The following is a 15947-nucleotide window of genomic DNA, read 5'->3' as shown; positions in this document are numbered from 1 at the left end:
AGCGTTTTTTTTCGTGTCGTCGTCCCCCCCCCCGCTTTTGTTTCTCTTTCTCTCCCCCCTTGTTTTACTTTCCATTACAATTTATTATTACTACTATATTTCAAGTATTAAACTGTCTTTATCTCAACCTATGAGTTTTCTTACTTTTGCTCTTCCGATTCTCTCCCCTATCCCACCGGGGGGTGGGGGGAGAAGGGCGAGCGAGCGGCTGTGTGGTGCTTAGTTGCCCACTGGGGTTAAACCACAACAGTGGCACACAGTTTTATACACCAAAGAGGTAACATCTGGATGCAGCCTCTGGATTACACAGGCCAAAACCCATTAACAAACTGTTCCCAATAAGGCGTGGAATTACATTTGGATGAGCTTACTAAACTAGCTGTACAATGAAAGGGAATTTTCATCCACTGGAAATACAAAAACATTTCTCACCATTCATAAGCGCGTAAGTAAGAATCATTACTGAGTTATTGAGGAAACTATTTTCTTCATTGATGACACGTAGAGTAGCTTTTTTATCATCTTCCGATGAATCTTTTGATGTAATCCCAGCCGAGAGATATATTATGACCATATCCGTATCTAAAAAGAATTATATATATATATAGCAGAAAGTGCATTAGATTTTTAACTCAGGAAAGTCATGTGGTAAGAGCCCTTACATCTGCTTACAACCATATATTGCCAACAGCTTCATTTGTGAGATTCACAGGAATCTACAATGGATAAACACACTGCAGACTTATGAATTATATCCTTCATTATGAAACTTCCGTTCCCAGCATTTAACAAACATCTGTTTGATTCGGTGCCTACCAGCTACCCAGAAGCTTGTGGGTACTTCTGTGGCTTGTTTCTCCTGAGCAGACCTCACAGGCACTTTCTGGCGTGGCTGCAACCAGGCAGGAGTGCGCGAGACCAGCATGCAGTGTGCTGCAGAAGCTGCTCTAACTCCACGGAGAGGGCTTAACAAAAGCAAAAAACCTGCAAGTTTTATCTCCTGACCCACTGTTCCTCTCCCGTCCTGCAATTCTATAAAGCCGAGCTGCGCTGCATCCCCGGGGAGTATCTGATTATATTTCCTACACGAAAAGTGCACGGTGCTTTCCCAGCCATTGCTGCTACAAGAGCTGTGCAGGGGGCTTGGCATTGCTGTTGCTGCTGACCATGGGGCCCTCCTTGTCCTCCCTTCCAGTAAAGTTTGACCATGCATCAGCCCCTGCTGTAGCATGGTGGCGGGCACCCCAACAGGCATACACGAGAAACACAAAATCCTTGCAAAAGATCTTTTCACACACTACTCCTTTGCGCCTGCATTAGCACTGCTGCAATTTAGTCCCTGACTTGCAGTGCAATAGCTGGAGGATGCCGCAGGATGGAAGACACCCAACGCTTTCCTATGGTGTAGGTTAGAGCGTAATGCTTCAGAAATGTGACACAGCACACCGCCATTCATCATCGGCTCGTTTCGCATGAAGTTGAACACGTTTTTCAAGCTGAGTATGTTCTCGGCGAATGGGCTGCCTCAAAAGCCTTTGAACATGTAAATTCAAATCACTGCTCACACACCATCTTGTTTCATCATATTATATCTAAGTATTAAAAGTGTTTTATGCATATAATTAAGACACTTGCAGGGATCATACACAACCATATAATCCGAAGCACATGAGGTTAGTTGGTTATATTCCAACTTTGTTGTCTCATCTGGTTTGTTTTTTGTTTGGGTTTGTTGGTTTGTTGGTTTTTTTTTTTTTTTTAATAGGTATGAATGCTTTGACTTGTACATTTTGTCATCATGACTTGAAAAGAATTTCAGCCAGAATTGGCTTTTGATACAAACAAGTTAAGAGGTGCTGTTAATTTTGGCTGAATTTCTGCATATTTTTTTTTTTATTATTAGAAGCTAAGACTAGGGAAAAAAGCACAGCCAGGTATCAATATAGCTTTGGCTGTAGTTTAAGGAAAATTGTTAATGTGTTTCCTAGGCTATAACATAGCTATTATATACCGCCAAGCATGATGCTGCAGTCTAAAAGCTTTGCTAGCAGGAGTAACATAAGACAGTCCTAAGTCTGCACTAGGGACCAGTGGTAAACAAGGCATCTTATCATTTAATAGCTGATTATCCTACGCTATTTGATACGCTACACTTCTGATAGCTGGAAAAGGCCTTTATATTCACTGTACCATTACTGCACCTATCTATCTATAGTGTGTGTGTATATAATACATAACATACACTGCAACTTTTATATACACACACCCCCCTCCACACCCTACCTATTTAACTAGTGTGTTTTCAGGAAATGATGGTAGTTGGTGGCAGAGCATTTGGGATAAGGGTCTGCTGAGCGGGACTGCAATAGGAACCGGCATAAGGCAGGAAATTCAGACGTGTTCAACAGCACAATTCTTCCACCTCATACCAGTAGTTCCCTTCTAACTTTTCCAGTGCAAATTCGGGAGCAAGGCTGTATCTCAATGGCTTCCCCGACACACCCACACATTGTTCTCCGGGAACAGGATGTTAGAAAATTAACAGTGAAATGAATGATATTTTTTTCTAGGTTTATTTTTCTTTTTTAAAAAGATGAAAAGATTATTTACAAGAAAATGAGACATGTTTTATATAAACATCCTCTTCTCAAACCTATTGTGTCTCACCCTATGAATTCTGAAATTTGCTATATACACATTAGGTCTTTAAAATCTTTCACACTTAGAGACAACCTAAATCCAAAGCATTTGCCTTTTCTTTTAACTTTCTGTAATTGTGCCCCAAAATAATTGTTTGGTATGAAACTGAGTAAAAGTATGCGTTTTCACATTAATGAAGAATATGCCAAAACCTAATCCTAATATACAGTGCCAGACATAAAAGATATGTAGGAGGATGCTGCAAGACTCTACAGCTGATGTTCTTGGAATAACTACTAATGACTAATGCATCTTATCCCAGCCAGCTTCAGCAGCGCTGGATTTTTTTTTTTTTTTTAATTTTCTAGAAAGTTGCAGCCCTTTCATCATTTCAGCAGAGGATGGTAAAAACCTGCCCTTGACAACCCTATCTTTCAGCTAAGCAGTGTACAGTCAGATAAAAGTTTCACTGTATCTATGGCCTAAAGTTCCAAAGTTGGCTGAACCTTTAATGCCAAAAGCACCATTTTATAAACTGAAGGAGTCACATGAAGTAGGAGCACATTTTCTTAGTCTTTCCAAAGCACGTTCACTCCTGGACTTTTCTTTTTCACTTTCTTCTGTTCTGAGCTGGTGCCCTTCAGGACAATGAAGAATTTGCACTCACTGGAGCAGGCACAGGATCAAGCTATGGGATCTGCGTTATATAAATTGACTAAACTGATAGGTGCTTTCTCCACTCTTCCACAGCATTGGCAGTGTTACTTGACTCCAACGAGCACTCAGAGCACAGCTTCAAGAATTTGCTTTCCGCGGCTTCCTGGCAAGCAAACGTGCCACTCAATTTCACATCCATCTTTTCCACATCTTTCACCACATCCTCATTACAAAATACACACAACCCCCCCTCAGTCTTGGGAATGGGAAGGAGAAAGTCCATAATGCATACACCAAAATTCAGGAGGATAGGATGAAGGAAAATTTAGCCCGGCCAACCTCACATTCCATAAAATATCACCCATAATTAGTATTCTCAAAAAACCCCTTCCCCTGAGAAGCAAGGGCCACTTCTGTAGGATTCCAGTTAGACGGATTACCCATACATTTATGTTTTAGCAAGAAGTCAATGAACCTGCAGTAAGAGCAATTTTCATTAAAAGGACCTCCCCACACACATTTGGAAAATAATTTACCTATCAGGCAATCCAATCCTGCAATTTCATCTTATAGGCCAAAAGAAAGGAAAGTCAGCAAGTGAAATAACTTAAAAGGGAATGGTCACATTCAACAGTCACTCATGCAGATTCCAGACCAAGTAAATGCTACTTAATAAAAACATGTGCTCCCCCCCCCTTTTTTTTTTTTAATATTCAAGACACTACAATCCTTCGGCGTCTGTCAAAGTGAGAATCTCAAATAAGAAAACATTTGCAAGCCTCAGAAATAATCAGGATTGCACAACAAGAGACTTACTTCCTTGGAGTTTTGTGCCATTGTTCGTATTTCGTATCAACTGGAAAGCCTTTTGAAATCCCACTGCATGCTGCGTAGGGCTGTCAGATGACTTTATACTGCTAACGAAGGTGGACATCTTCCTTTTTGTCTCACTAGTGGCAGGAGACAGAAACGTCTTATAGCACTGATCCAGCGAGCAGGTTCTTACTGTGTCTGCCACGGTTAACACAGAGATCTTGAAAGAGAAGAAACTATATTGGATTACCTTACCATTTATAATTCTTTACGCACCGATATAGAAAACACAATGATAAGACAACTGAAGAGATTCCGTGGATTTAAAATTCAATTGTTAAAAAATAAATGCTTGAGGCATAAATCCATCAAATTTGAAAAGGATTAGACTTATGGTGATTTCAAGAAAAAGAGACTTCAGTCTTTGTTTCTCAGACAAAGTCAGCTTCACTCTGCTCGTACATAATAGTTAATACACTGTTCTGGACAGAAGCCTAAGTGAACTAGAGATAACTGAAAACAAAATCAGCAGACAGCATTTTCAGGAAAGCCTTGAGTGCCTATAGAAAAGTGGATTGCATACAGAAAATGAAAAAAAAAAAAAAACAACCACCCCTCTAAGAATTTTTCACAGGCAAAGCATTATGTTGTTTTAATGTTTCAGTCAAAGCAAGCCAAATCTACCATCAATTTTTATCCTGTAAATAAGTTAAGGCATGTAGTGGTAACACTTGCATTAATATACACATAACATACCAGTCTTATTAAATGAGTGGCATACTTTATTATAAATTATGACTGATGCAAGACAGTCATAGAATAAAGCAGTAATTATATACCCGTATAACAGGTTTCATAACCACTGAGCTACTGACCAAGTAATAGATGCCTTCAAATATATTTTCTTCACTATAGGCCTATATTAAGACAAATACTTTTGACACTTAAATTTAAGTACTATTAATTCTGCTAAACTATAAGCATTATTATACTGTATTAAAACTCTCTAAAAGCACAGAAGTTAGAAGTGTTTTTCCCATACTATTAATGAGAAGACTTAAGGCAAAGATTATAATGTTGTCCTTCAACTTGATTTGACTGAAACTCCCGTCCTATTAAAAAAAACCCAAAAAACCCAAGCAGAAAGAATGATCAAGGTCCTACTAACAGAGAATTACTGAAAGTAAAGACCAAACTGGGGACTGCTTGTGGTCCTACAGAAGCACCTTATGGGGCCCTGGTTGTAATCTGTACTTAAAAAAATTACAGGTTAAGTGACTTTCTCATTGTCCGGTAGAGTATCTCTGGCAGAGCAAGAAATAAAATCCAGATTTCTCAGCCCTTTGCTTTAGCCTTTCCTTGCTGGTATCATGGTTGTCTGGGAATGTTCCAAACACTAATTATGTTTCAGCTCACCCCAGTATAGCAGTAGAATAAATCATTTCCATTTTCACGAGCAAAAAAGACAGCCTCAGAGGTAAAATTGTTCAAAAGGTAAAGTTATTCAAAACAATCTAGAACTTCAGAAGTCGTCAAGCTCGGAGCAGGGTTCTCCTACTTGCACACCGTATCACACTCCTGACCATCACCTAAAGTCTCTGCCAAGATGAAGGAGCCTTTAAACATTACTCAGAAACAAGATTTTGCCTTAGATTAGTGGTTTTCACTTTTTTTTTTCAGCCTGTGGATCCCCAAAAGTTTCCCCTGCAGTAATACAGGCTTCCAAAAGTGAGTTCAAGTCTTCATCACCCATTAGAGGTAGACCACAGATCCCCATGAGTCCATGGACCACAAGTTAAAAACACTGCTTTGGATGAAAATTTAAAACATTGAGCATGGTTAAAACCAATGAAAATATGCTCATTCCTTGGAGAAAACTTACCTTATCGTGTTCATCTATAGAGCTCAGAATAACCTGAGCAGCATCTTTGGCAATCTGAAGCTGCGTGTCTGTGACCGAAGCCCCATGGTCCACAATGACAACGATATGCTTGGACTGAGGTCGAACAGTAGAAACATAGACAGGCCTGAAGAAGAACAAAACCCAAACCACTGCCATGAGTCATCTTGTAATTTCCACTAAAACATTTACAAGTGAAACCAGTTGAGAATCAAAAACAAAAACACCCCACAAAGAAACAATTAATTATAACAGGAATTTTTGCCTTTATGAAAACTTCTACTAGGAAAGACCAGCTGAGAATCTGAACATACAGAAGAGGCTCTCGCTTTCGCTCTCTTTCTGATTTTTTAACCCAAATCAGGTGTCAGATCCTTCTCCCTCCGTCACAACAACTACTTTCAGCTAGGAATAAACAACTTTGCTGATGCAGCAGCAGAGTTTGGGATTACTGTTTGCAGCAGCTCACATCAAGTTTTGCATTAAGCGTTGACAAGCAAGAAATGCCTCATGATAAATGTTGGGTGCCGGGAACCTTACTCACATGTAAAAGTAAGTGCAATAGTGGGTATTTGCTGGTTACATGACAAGTAAAAACCTGTGCAAGTGTACAGAGTTGCATTAGCATAGGGTGGTTGGTTTGTTGTAATAAGGGAAGGCTTCTGGCCAAGAAAGGGTTTTCTCTGGTGCCCTGGAATGCATTTCACATGGGTCGTGCTCCACAACCCCTTGGGTCTCCACAGTTTTAAAACCCATGGCCAATCTGAGTTAACTCTGGTGAAGGTTCTTGGTGCTGCCATGTATTTGTTTGTGCTAACATCAAAAAAAAAACTATTTTCAGTGAAGCGGTACTCAGATCCAGTTCAATATTGTGAGAGACGTGTGAAAGATTTCACAAGCTCTCGTGCCAAGGTTTCAACCTGGAACAAATTAGGAAGGTCTTCGGCAAGGAGGAAGAATTAAAAAAAGGCAGGACTCTCTTCCCTCTTTAGTCCAGACCCAAAACTAGTTAGACTCAAGTGTGAGTTTTGGGATCTGAATTTTATTATATCAAAGGCAGCCACAGAAACCTTATTAAGAGTAAAGGAAATGCAGAAGATTTTAGACAAGCCACTGCAATAAACAACTGGCACAAATCAGTTTGTAACTGTAAAACAGCCTGCAGCTCTACACTGGTATTAATACCTAAAACTTAAATAGGGCCTTTGATCTTCGAAGCACTTGAGTATTAACTAATTAATTCATCCAAACTACCCTCTGAAGTAAATATTAGCAGAAAGATATCCCTTATTTAGCCATGGAGAAACTGCAACCAAGACTAAGTGATCTGGATGAAATCACCAATGGTTTTAGTGTCAAAATTCTGATCAAGACTGGGGTACCCCCAGCTCTCACGTCTTCAAACCGCACCTTTCCAAGACCACAGAAAACTTAATCAAGCCCAGACGCTTCATGCTTTGATGACACATAGAAGATAACATCTGTAAACATTTGATTGCTCAACACTGACAAGTAACCAAAACACTTCTCAGTCTCTGTACACTCAGCTACGTAGAATTTAGCCAGATTGATTAACCGGTACAATTAGCTAATGTGTGACCAGAGATACTAAAGCCACTGCACTTTCTTAGAACATTCCACCTTTGAGTCTTTATCAGTCCCACAGTACTGACAGCAAAAGCTAGGGAAAAAATACTGCACTGCAACTGCTTTGCTTCATGCCTACAGAACAGGAATATTCCCCTGTGCAGGAAAATCCTGTCACCATTTGATCCTTTTTTCCGCAGTTTTTTTAGAAGAAACAAAGTTTCCACCATTGCTGCTTCCCTGCTATCCACAATGCGCCACTTGAACCTTGGGTAGAGATTGGAAAAACGCTCCTACCTATGCTCTTTCCAGTCTCTCACCCTTCCGCCCCCCTCCCCAAAGCGATGCACCTGCCAAATCAGTAGAATACATGTTCACTACTTCATTAATGGAGGTCAAGTATGAGTCAAATACAAGACAAATTTTGCCTATGGGATGACCTACAATTTACAAGTTACTGCTATTTACAGCTTATTTGATTTGGGAGAGGTAAGGAACCTGTATCTGATTTTATTTTACATCTGAGTTTCTTAAAAGTGAAAACTCATGCTTTAAAAAAACAAACCTAAGAAAACCCAAGGGACCCCATTAAAGTTACTCATGAATGTTGTCATCTTGGCAAAGCGTAACGCTGAAATGAAATCAATGCTTTAAGAATCCAATTTTAGTGCTTTGCCCACTAAATTGTAAGGAGACAAATCATACCTGCTGCGGTGTTCATAGCTGCCTTTGCACCGGAACTTGTGGGCTGGGAAAACGGTGAAAATGCCTTCTTCTGAGCTGAAATACTGCCATTTAATTCCTGGGTTGGACTTCAGATTATCAGCAAGAACTGAAGGTTACAGAGGAAAAACGAAAAACAAAGAGTTACAAAGGGAGGTCAAACTTGGAGGTATGTTTATGCAAGGCCTCTCTCATATGTGCTTGGAGAATAATAACCAAGGTCCCAAGACCAACTACAAGTAGCTCTATTTGAGGACTGATAGATCTTCACGTCTGATTTGCAAACAGTTAAAGTCTTTTGGAAACTTAACACTGGACTTGACAGATTTTGTTTAATATGTGATGACAATTCCTGATTCTCTGAAGTATAGCTGCAACCCAAGAAGCCAAGGCAGGAGCAAGGAAGGAAGAGATTAAAGCAATTATATATAATATGTATACATACGTACATTTACATGTAATGATAAACACATTGTCCACATAGTTTTCATAAAGAAAAAACCCTAATGTTAAAAAAATCATGTGTTCTTTATACTGAAATAACTCCAAAATATTAAGTAGGTTTGCTGCTTACAGCTCTGTAACCCAATCTGTTAACATTACCTATTCTGACATCTGTTTAAAAATGTCTATATGAACATTTAGCAAAAATAGTTTTACATGCAAATGTGGTTCAAGGAAAAACTCACCATTACGGAAATAGTCAAAAAGGTTAAAAAAAAAAAAGCATTTTTCCTCTTTGTTCATTGTGCTCTCCTGTTTGTGTAAGGGTAGATAGATTCAGCTCCCACTCTTGGGACTCAGGAATTTCCCCAAGTTTCTCATTATCCCTGTGCCATCATTAGCAAGGCTGTGGGCCCCTCATGTATTGCTTGTTAGGGGAAATAGCCACTTTTCAGGGAAAACACAGCATCTTCCCTCAAACAGTTATGCTGCGGCCACACAAAAGCGCTACCTGGTGGGTGGTGGCTCCATGCTGGTTCCACCCATCCCCACTGTGAGCATCTCCACCAGGTTCCCATTTTCAAGATCATAAAATTCAGAAAGAACGATAATAACAGTTCTTAGCAGCTATATCGCAACTTTCCTCCAAGTCTCTCAGAAAGTCTTCTGTGGCAGGTGATTATTAGTTACTCATTGCATGGACAAAAAGTGAAGAACAAAGAAGGTAGACGACATGTTCCCAAGTTGTGCAGTCAAGCAGGAACTGAGCTCAGAATATAACCGTAGGGTACAGATCTCAAACCTTCCTGAAGTTTATGGGCCACATTAATTCTCTTTAAAATGTGCTTACTCTCCTATTAAAATAATCTTTAAGGAAGCACTACTTAACACTAACAATAAAAGTCTTTCAAAAGATATAGCTTAGTGATATTAACAAAACTGACTACATCAGTAAAAAACACACAACACCACCAAAACCAGCAAGCCCAGGGCCGAGACTGCACTAATAACTTATAAAGATATTTAATACACCAAGCTAAACCAACCAAATGCATGGATATTACAGAAATCCCAAGCACTCAGAGCCCAGGTGGTGACAATTGTGTTTGAATCACCCGAGGCAGAGGCAGCATTGGGATTTCTGCCTCATAGTGCAATGGAAACGTCCTAGCTGCAACCCAGCGTGTGCACCTCGACTGCTCTCCCTGCAAGCCTGGCGAGATGAAGGGATCAGTGCCCATCCCATGCATTTGCCAGCTTTGCCACACCAGTAACATTAGGCAGCCGTAGGCTTGCTGGGTCCCTTAAAGCAAGAGGAAAAACGATCCCAGGAGAGAGGGAACGGAAAGTCATTAGCATGGGAGGCACAAACCCTCGCATCACCACAGCAGTAACAGGATTATATTCCACTTGGGGCAAATCACCATCTCTGCTTGCAGCAAACTGAAAATAAAAACTTGAATATTTGAATTCTTTAGTTTTTACTTAATAAATGGATCATATCAGCTTAAAATGCATTTAAAAAAAAAAGTATTTTCTTGCCATTTCTCCTTTCATGTTCTTTGATTATAAAACTTGCCAGAACTGGCAGACGGCAGCTCTGATTTACAGTGCTTCACCTTTTGCTGAGCATTTACTTTTGGTATTTCCCTTAGGATTGACACTGAAAATAGGCCAGACATTTTCATCTCCCGAATCTCAGTCATTATCAAATATGCCAATATTTGGGTTGGAAATCACTGCAAGGCACATTTCAAACCTTAGCCAGACATTCTATGACAAAATACCCAAGTAGAGTACAGTTTAAGTTCAACATCCTCAACAGTTTAGCACTTTCTCAAGTTTCCCAGACTGGCTGCAGCCACAATGTTCGCTCCACATTCAGCTCAGCATAAATACCCTGTAAAAACCACTATCTTGGGGGGTTTTATCCCCCCTTTTGCCATGGTTTTTTTACATTTCCACAGTGCCTAGAAGTCCCAGTAGAAGTCCTGGCTGCACCTTGCTGGACTCTGTACTAAGATGCAGCTTTGCACAATTGTGGCTTTGAAGAATTTGGACAAGATGAGGAGGAGGACCGAGGAAGAAATGAGAGCAAGACATGAAACGGTTGATGAGGGTTTTCCCAGTGCGTTAATGACCGAGTCGGGGACCAGAACTACACTCTGTTCACACCTCTCACTTTCTTATCCTTCTCCAAAAAATACCAATTCAACCCCAACAAGGATGTCAAAGCTTGCATCTCCCTCTCCTCTGTGCATAGGTAAAATCAACCTGGTTATACTCTTGGGAGCAGGAATCTTTTTCTCAGGAATTTTCACACTTTCAAAGAAACTTTTGTTTGTTTCACTCAAGTTCCCCCTCAATTTCTCTTAAGTCCTTGTTTTGGTTTTACACCTGATATGATACCAATTTAGCAGCGCCATTTCTGATTTGTACAAAGAGCAGGTTTCTTTGGTCACGGACAATGGTTTCTGTATCCCTATGTAGCAGGGACACAAAGCAATGTGAAATTTTAATATTGCCAAATTTAGGCCCCACGGAAAACTTTAGGCAAAAGTAAGTTTTAATTAAAAACAAAATAAACCTAACCCCACAGAGTTTCTAGCTTTTATAGCTAGGACTACCAGAAATTCCTCTCCTCATCCCCCTTCAAAGCACCCATCCTCTTTTCCTCTCTGAAATCTTGTCTGGTAAAACCCAGATTCATTTCTGAACTCACTGAGGGTTTGGCAGCCTGACCCTTCAGAGAAGGTGCAGCACCGGTGCTCACAGCCCACACAAGCTCTCCTGCGTAGGAGCATGTTGCACGGCCACAGCTGTGGGAATCCAGGAAAGTATCTGATAACCCTTTATTAAGCTGCAGAGAGAAGCCTGGAAAAAAATCCTTTAAAAGTATCAAAACCTTGGAAGGAAAAAAAAAAAAAATCATAACTACTTAAAATTTTTTTTAAACAACACTGTCTTTCAGCAGTGTATGACAATCAACATTATCCATTCTACTGCAATACAAAAAACTTGGAAAAAGCTAATACAATTACACTTTGACATAAATAAGGCCATCAAAGTCCAGGCACACCACTACTACGGCTGAACTGCTGCTTCACGTGATTGCACTGCCTCGCAGGCAGGGAAGGAGAAGAGAGTATCAAACATTTAAATCCTTCTTTTTATGTCTAGCCACCAGGATTTCATAGTTCTGGGTGTGAAGTATGGCAAATGTTTTGTATAAAAAGGCTGAATTTCTGTATTTAAGTTTTTGATATGGGTTACAGAACTTGAAAAATGTCTTTTCAAATCAGACGTGAACACTCAGTTAAAGCCTGGATGAAATAACTTGTCCAGTTTAATTTCACCAACAGCATTAAAATAAAGGAGTTTACAATTAAAAGGGTTTTCTTTTTAATCATTGCTATATTAAAGATAAACTTCTCATTTCCACAAGGCCATGATTTGCATTTATTTCCCCATGGGAGTATCTGGATTTAAAAGTATTCGTTGTCCCCATAAAACAATTGTTTTTGAACCTCAAACAAACTCCTTACAGACTTGGTGCCTCTCTCTGCTATTCCTCCTTTTCACAAAGTTCTGCTCATGTTTTCTTTCAGCTAGTATGTTAGTTCAATAATGCCTTCCCCAGAGACTACCAATTTTATCGTAACTCTTTGCCTTCCCCCCCTCCTCCCGCTTTTTCCTGACCACAGTAGACAATCTCCCAGCAGATAAGCCATGGCTGAAAAATACATACCTTTTCTCTTTAAATGCACTTTTATTTTCCATCCGCTAAAGCTGTAAGAACGCCCTGCAGATGTTTCCTTGTTTCTTGGTCCCTGCCAGGACACCCAGCAGATGCTCTTTTTTAGCCTAACCTCACTTACCCCAAACTTTCCACTCCCTCAGTTGCTTGCCTGTACTTTATTCTCACCTTCTCCTTCCAGCAAAGCCAGCCTCTGGACAGGTTACACAATCAGACGACCCCAACAAAAAACATACTGTAAGGTGAGCTGCCTGTCTAGCTTATAGCTAAAGGCTAAATTTGACAAAACTACACCCCTGACAGCACTAGCAGAAATGTGTGCAGGGCATCTCACTGGTACTCACTTTCTAGGCATCCGTATGCTTGACCAAGACCTGTGGTTCCCATTTTAACTCAAAAGCAATTTACTTTTCATTTTCTGGTCAGGTTCAAGTCATTTTTCTAAGTACAAGAAGGTACCCATCTCCCTGTTCTAACACAAATCACAAAGTACTTTGCATTACTGAGTACATGTAAAGATTTTGCCTTTCTAAAATGAACATCACCATTAAATAAAGATCTAGCCTTGATATGATGCTACTTGGAGGAAGCTAAGAGTTCAAGTCTTATACATGCAGAAATCTTAGTGGTATCCCTTAATTCCAGGCACAGACTGGGGATATAAATGGCCAACTGGGAGCTGCCCATGAGCTAGCATTGCCAAGTCACTCCGAAACCTCTTTTCCCTCCACTTACAATGCAGCACTATCTGACCCCAAATTCAGCTGCAGACAGAAAAAGTTGGAAAGTATTAACATGAGAGTATTTGAAATGATCATTCTCTCTAATTATAAATATCTCACAAGGCAAAAAGGACTCTTAGAAAGCAAGCCCTATGTGATAGAGTTTATAAAACTTCAAAGGGAATGCGATATGATAACACTTAGCACTTCTAGATACCACTTTACATCTTCAAAGCATAGTCAAATCATTAACTAATTAATCTTCAAAGAACAGCACAAACAGTCAGTGGGAAAAAAAAAAGGAACTACTGAACATAATTGCTCATTATAAAAGAGTTTCTTACAGTCCTCCTCTTTAGCATTACATTTATTGAGCTGCAGACGTCACAGTTCTCACCCAGCAAAAAAAGTTTAATTTTCTACATACTGCAGTTCTTCTCTGACAAGTACCTCCATTAAAAATAACCATCATGAAGACACTTTAGTGTTCCCCAGAAACAGCAGCAGAAAGAAAATATGTTTATTTTACAAGTAAAGACATTGTCTAACTCTCCAGACCTACAAATCTGATCCAGGATTTTGAGTCAAACTATATTATGGGTCACGTGTTTTCACCAGAAATAAAAGGCTCTGCAGCTCAAACCCAATTAAAATTCTGCTGATGGCATGAGCCAGGACGGAGCCCAGCTCACTCACTGGGAGCTCTTTTGACTCTGAAGGGCAAAGAAGTAAAAAACCTTTCATTTTAAGGAATGAGCCCAGCTTCTTTGATTAGAAGGATTTGGAGGGGGGCCGGGTATTAGCTCATCTGCTCAAATACTTCCCAACTATTTTAACTCACCCGAGCTATCAGTTAAAAGTATAGCAATGTAAGGAACATGACCAAGGCACTCCACGTTTTAAATGATCAACACCTCGAATAAGGCACAGACAAAATTTATTGACTGACTTGGCACCATCTCTGCATATTGCCAGGGAAGAGTACTCTGCTAAAAATGCCTGACTTGAAAGAGAAATTTCGGCGCTTTGAAGGATGAGAAGGAGAAAGATTTACTGGTTCCTTGTTTATTCAAAAAGAAAAAAACCGAAGGAATCTGATAACATAATGCACTGGCTCTGGGTAAGATTTTGTCGTCTAATAAATAAAGGACTATTCATACCAGTGAGGACAGATCTCTTCATCTAACTAACTGAAGCCTGTGATTCCATCTGAAGAATAAAGACTCTCTCTTTATCTATTTTGTAGTAATGGCCAAAAGCAATCCAAATGGAAAACTCAAGATAAAACAAAACCTTTTCACGACATTAAAAAAGAAATGTCACCTAATATCAAGAAAAAAAAAAAGTGGCAAAAGCATTATTGTTTAAGGGTTGAGAAGAGAGACACATACATCTATTTCTTTCTTCTTCTTTCCTTCCCCAAGATTGTTTATTTTCTCTTTATATTATAAAAATCCAATAGAAAACTGCAAAAAAAATGCTTTATTTTTGAAAGTTTCATGAGCTACACTTACCCTTCTTAACACATTGTTCAGACTAGAAGCTGAGATTGTTGTCTGCACCGAGGGCTCTCCCAGGCTCTGCTCCTGTGGCTTGCCCGATGTCTGTGGTGCAAATTCCATTCCCTTCCAACACCTACAACTTCGCCACTCTGATCCCACTTTCTTACGCTGTGCACAGAGCAGGCCAAGATTAACATTTAAAGAATTGAGATCGATGCCGAACACAGCAGAGCTTAAATTTATGTTTTGCCGAGAGCTTTTTATAGGTCGGATTATTTAAACTGCAAAACTCATGCTAGAAAAGAGATACTCATGGGAATTTTTTTTTACATGAAGAATGAAATGACCAACCCATTCGGGAAGACAACCTGGTTGATGGACAGGCCAGGCTGGTTTTGGAAACTGTGGGCAAACTAGAGAAGGGTACGGGAGGTCCTGTTTCTGGGCTGAAGGAGCAGAGGGCTTTTAAACCCTTTCTCTAGGAGGCTGATGCACTTGGGGTCCTCCCCATCACACTGCATCCAGTGGGAAAGACGGTATGACGTGATTTTTGGGAAGCCGTGACTTCCCATCCTGTCTTTAAGTCTAAACAAGCAAAGCAAGGCAGGAGAGAAAAAACACAATCAAAATACCCAGATGTACCAACAACTCTTAGGCTTTTTAGAGCAGAAAAATAATTCAGGCTGAGGTAGAGTCTGAATCCAAAGTGCAACAGATATTCCTCGGTAGCTCTACGTGAGGACACTTACAGGAGAAATAAGAAAAATATGAGATTAGAGAAACTGTTTTCTTGTTTGATCTTCATCCTCTTTCAAAGGTGGTTTTAGTTTAGAGTAATGAATACACACATATAGATTTATTCAGAAACAGCTCCTGTGCAGACAAAGTGTATCCTCTAAGGCAAGTGGTTTCACAGAACTAGGTCACCGCAGAAGTAAGAAAAAAATTAAGAGTTTCGAGAGACAGAGGACACTAAGTAAGTACTTTTAAAAACCATTCCTAACCTGACAGCCATCTTCACAGCTGTAAGGATGCTGGTGCACTGACAGAACTCTGTCCTTCTGACCAAAACTGCTTCCCAGTCTGTTTATATCCCCAGTCTGTCTCAAGCCAACTATTGTCTTAGACCATGAACTCCTTTGGGCAGAGACTGCTTTTTTGGCACAACAGGTCGTGGCCCACAACTACATAAGCGAGAGCTT

The 15947-nt window shown here is 40.0% G+C and overlaps 1 protein-coding gene across 1 annotated transcript in view; it reads right to left on the bottom strand.

The window, feature by feature from the left end:
• Positions 1–15947, bottom strand: part of CACHD1 (cache domain containing 1) — a 75177-nt gene that overhangs the window by 30237 nt on the left and 28993 nt on the right. The window contains exons 4-7 of the mRNA XM_009278720.1: positions 8303–8429; positions 5993–6137; positions 4114–4330; positions 433–582 (exon numbers count right to left, since the gene is read on the bottom strand). Coding sequence (XP_009276995.1) covers positions 433–582; positions 4114–4330; positions 5993–6137; positions 8303–8429 — 639 coding nt within the window. The remainder of the gene's footprint in view (positions 1–432; positions 583–4113; positions 4331–5992; positions 6138–8302; positions 8430–15947) is intronic.

This window comes from Aptenodytes forsteri, unplaced genomic scaffold (genome assembly GCF_000699145.1).
Source record: "Aptenodytes forsteri isolate BGI_AS27 unplaced genomic scaffold, ASM69914v1 Scaffold290, whole genome shotgun sequence".
NCBI classification, from domain to species: domain Eukaryota; kingdom Metazoa; phylum Chordata; class Aves; order Sphenisciformes; family Spheniscidae; genus Aptenodytes; species Aptenodytes forsteri.
This window is presented reverse-complemented; position numbering and strand designations above follow the sequence as displayed.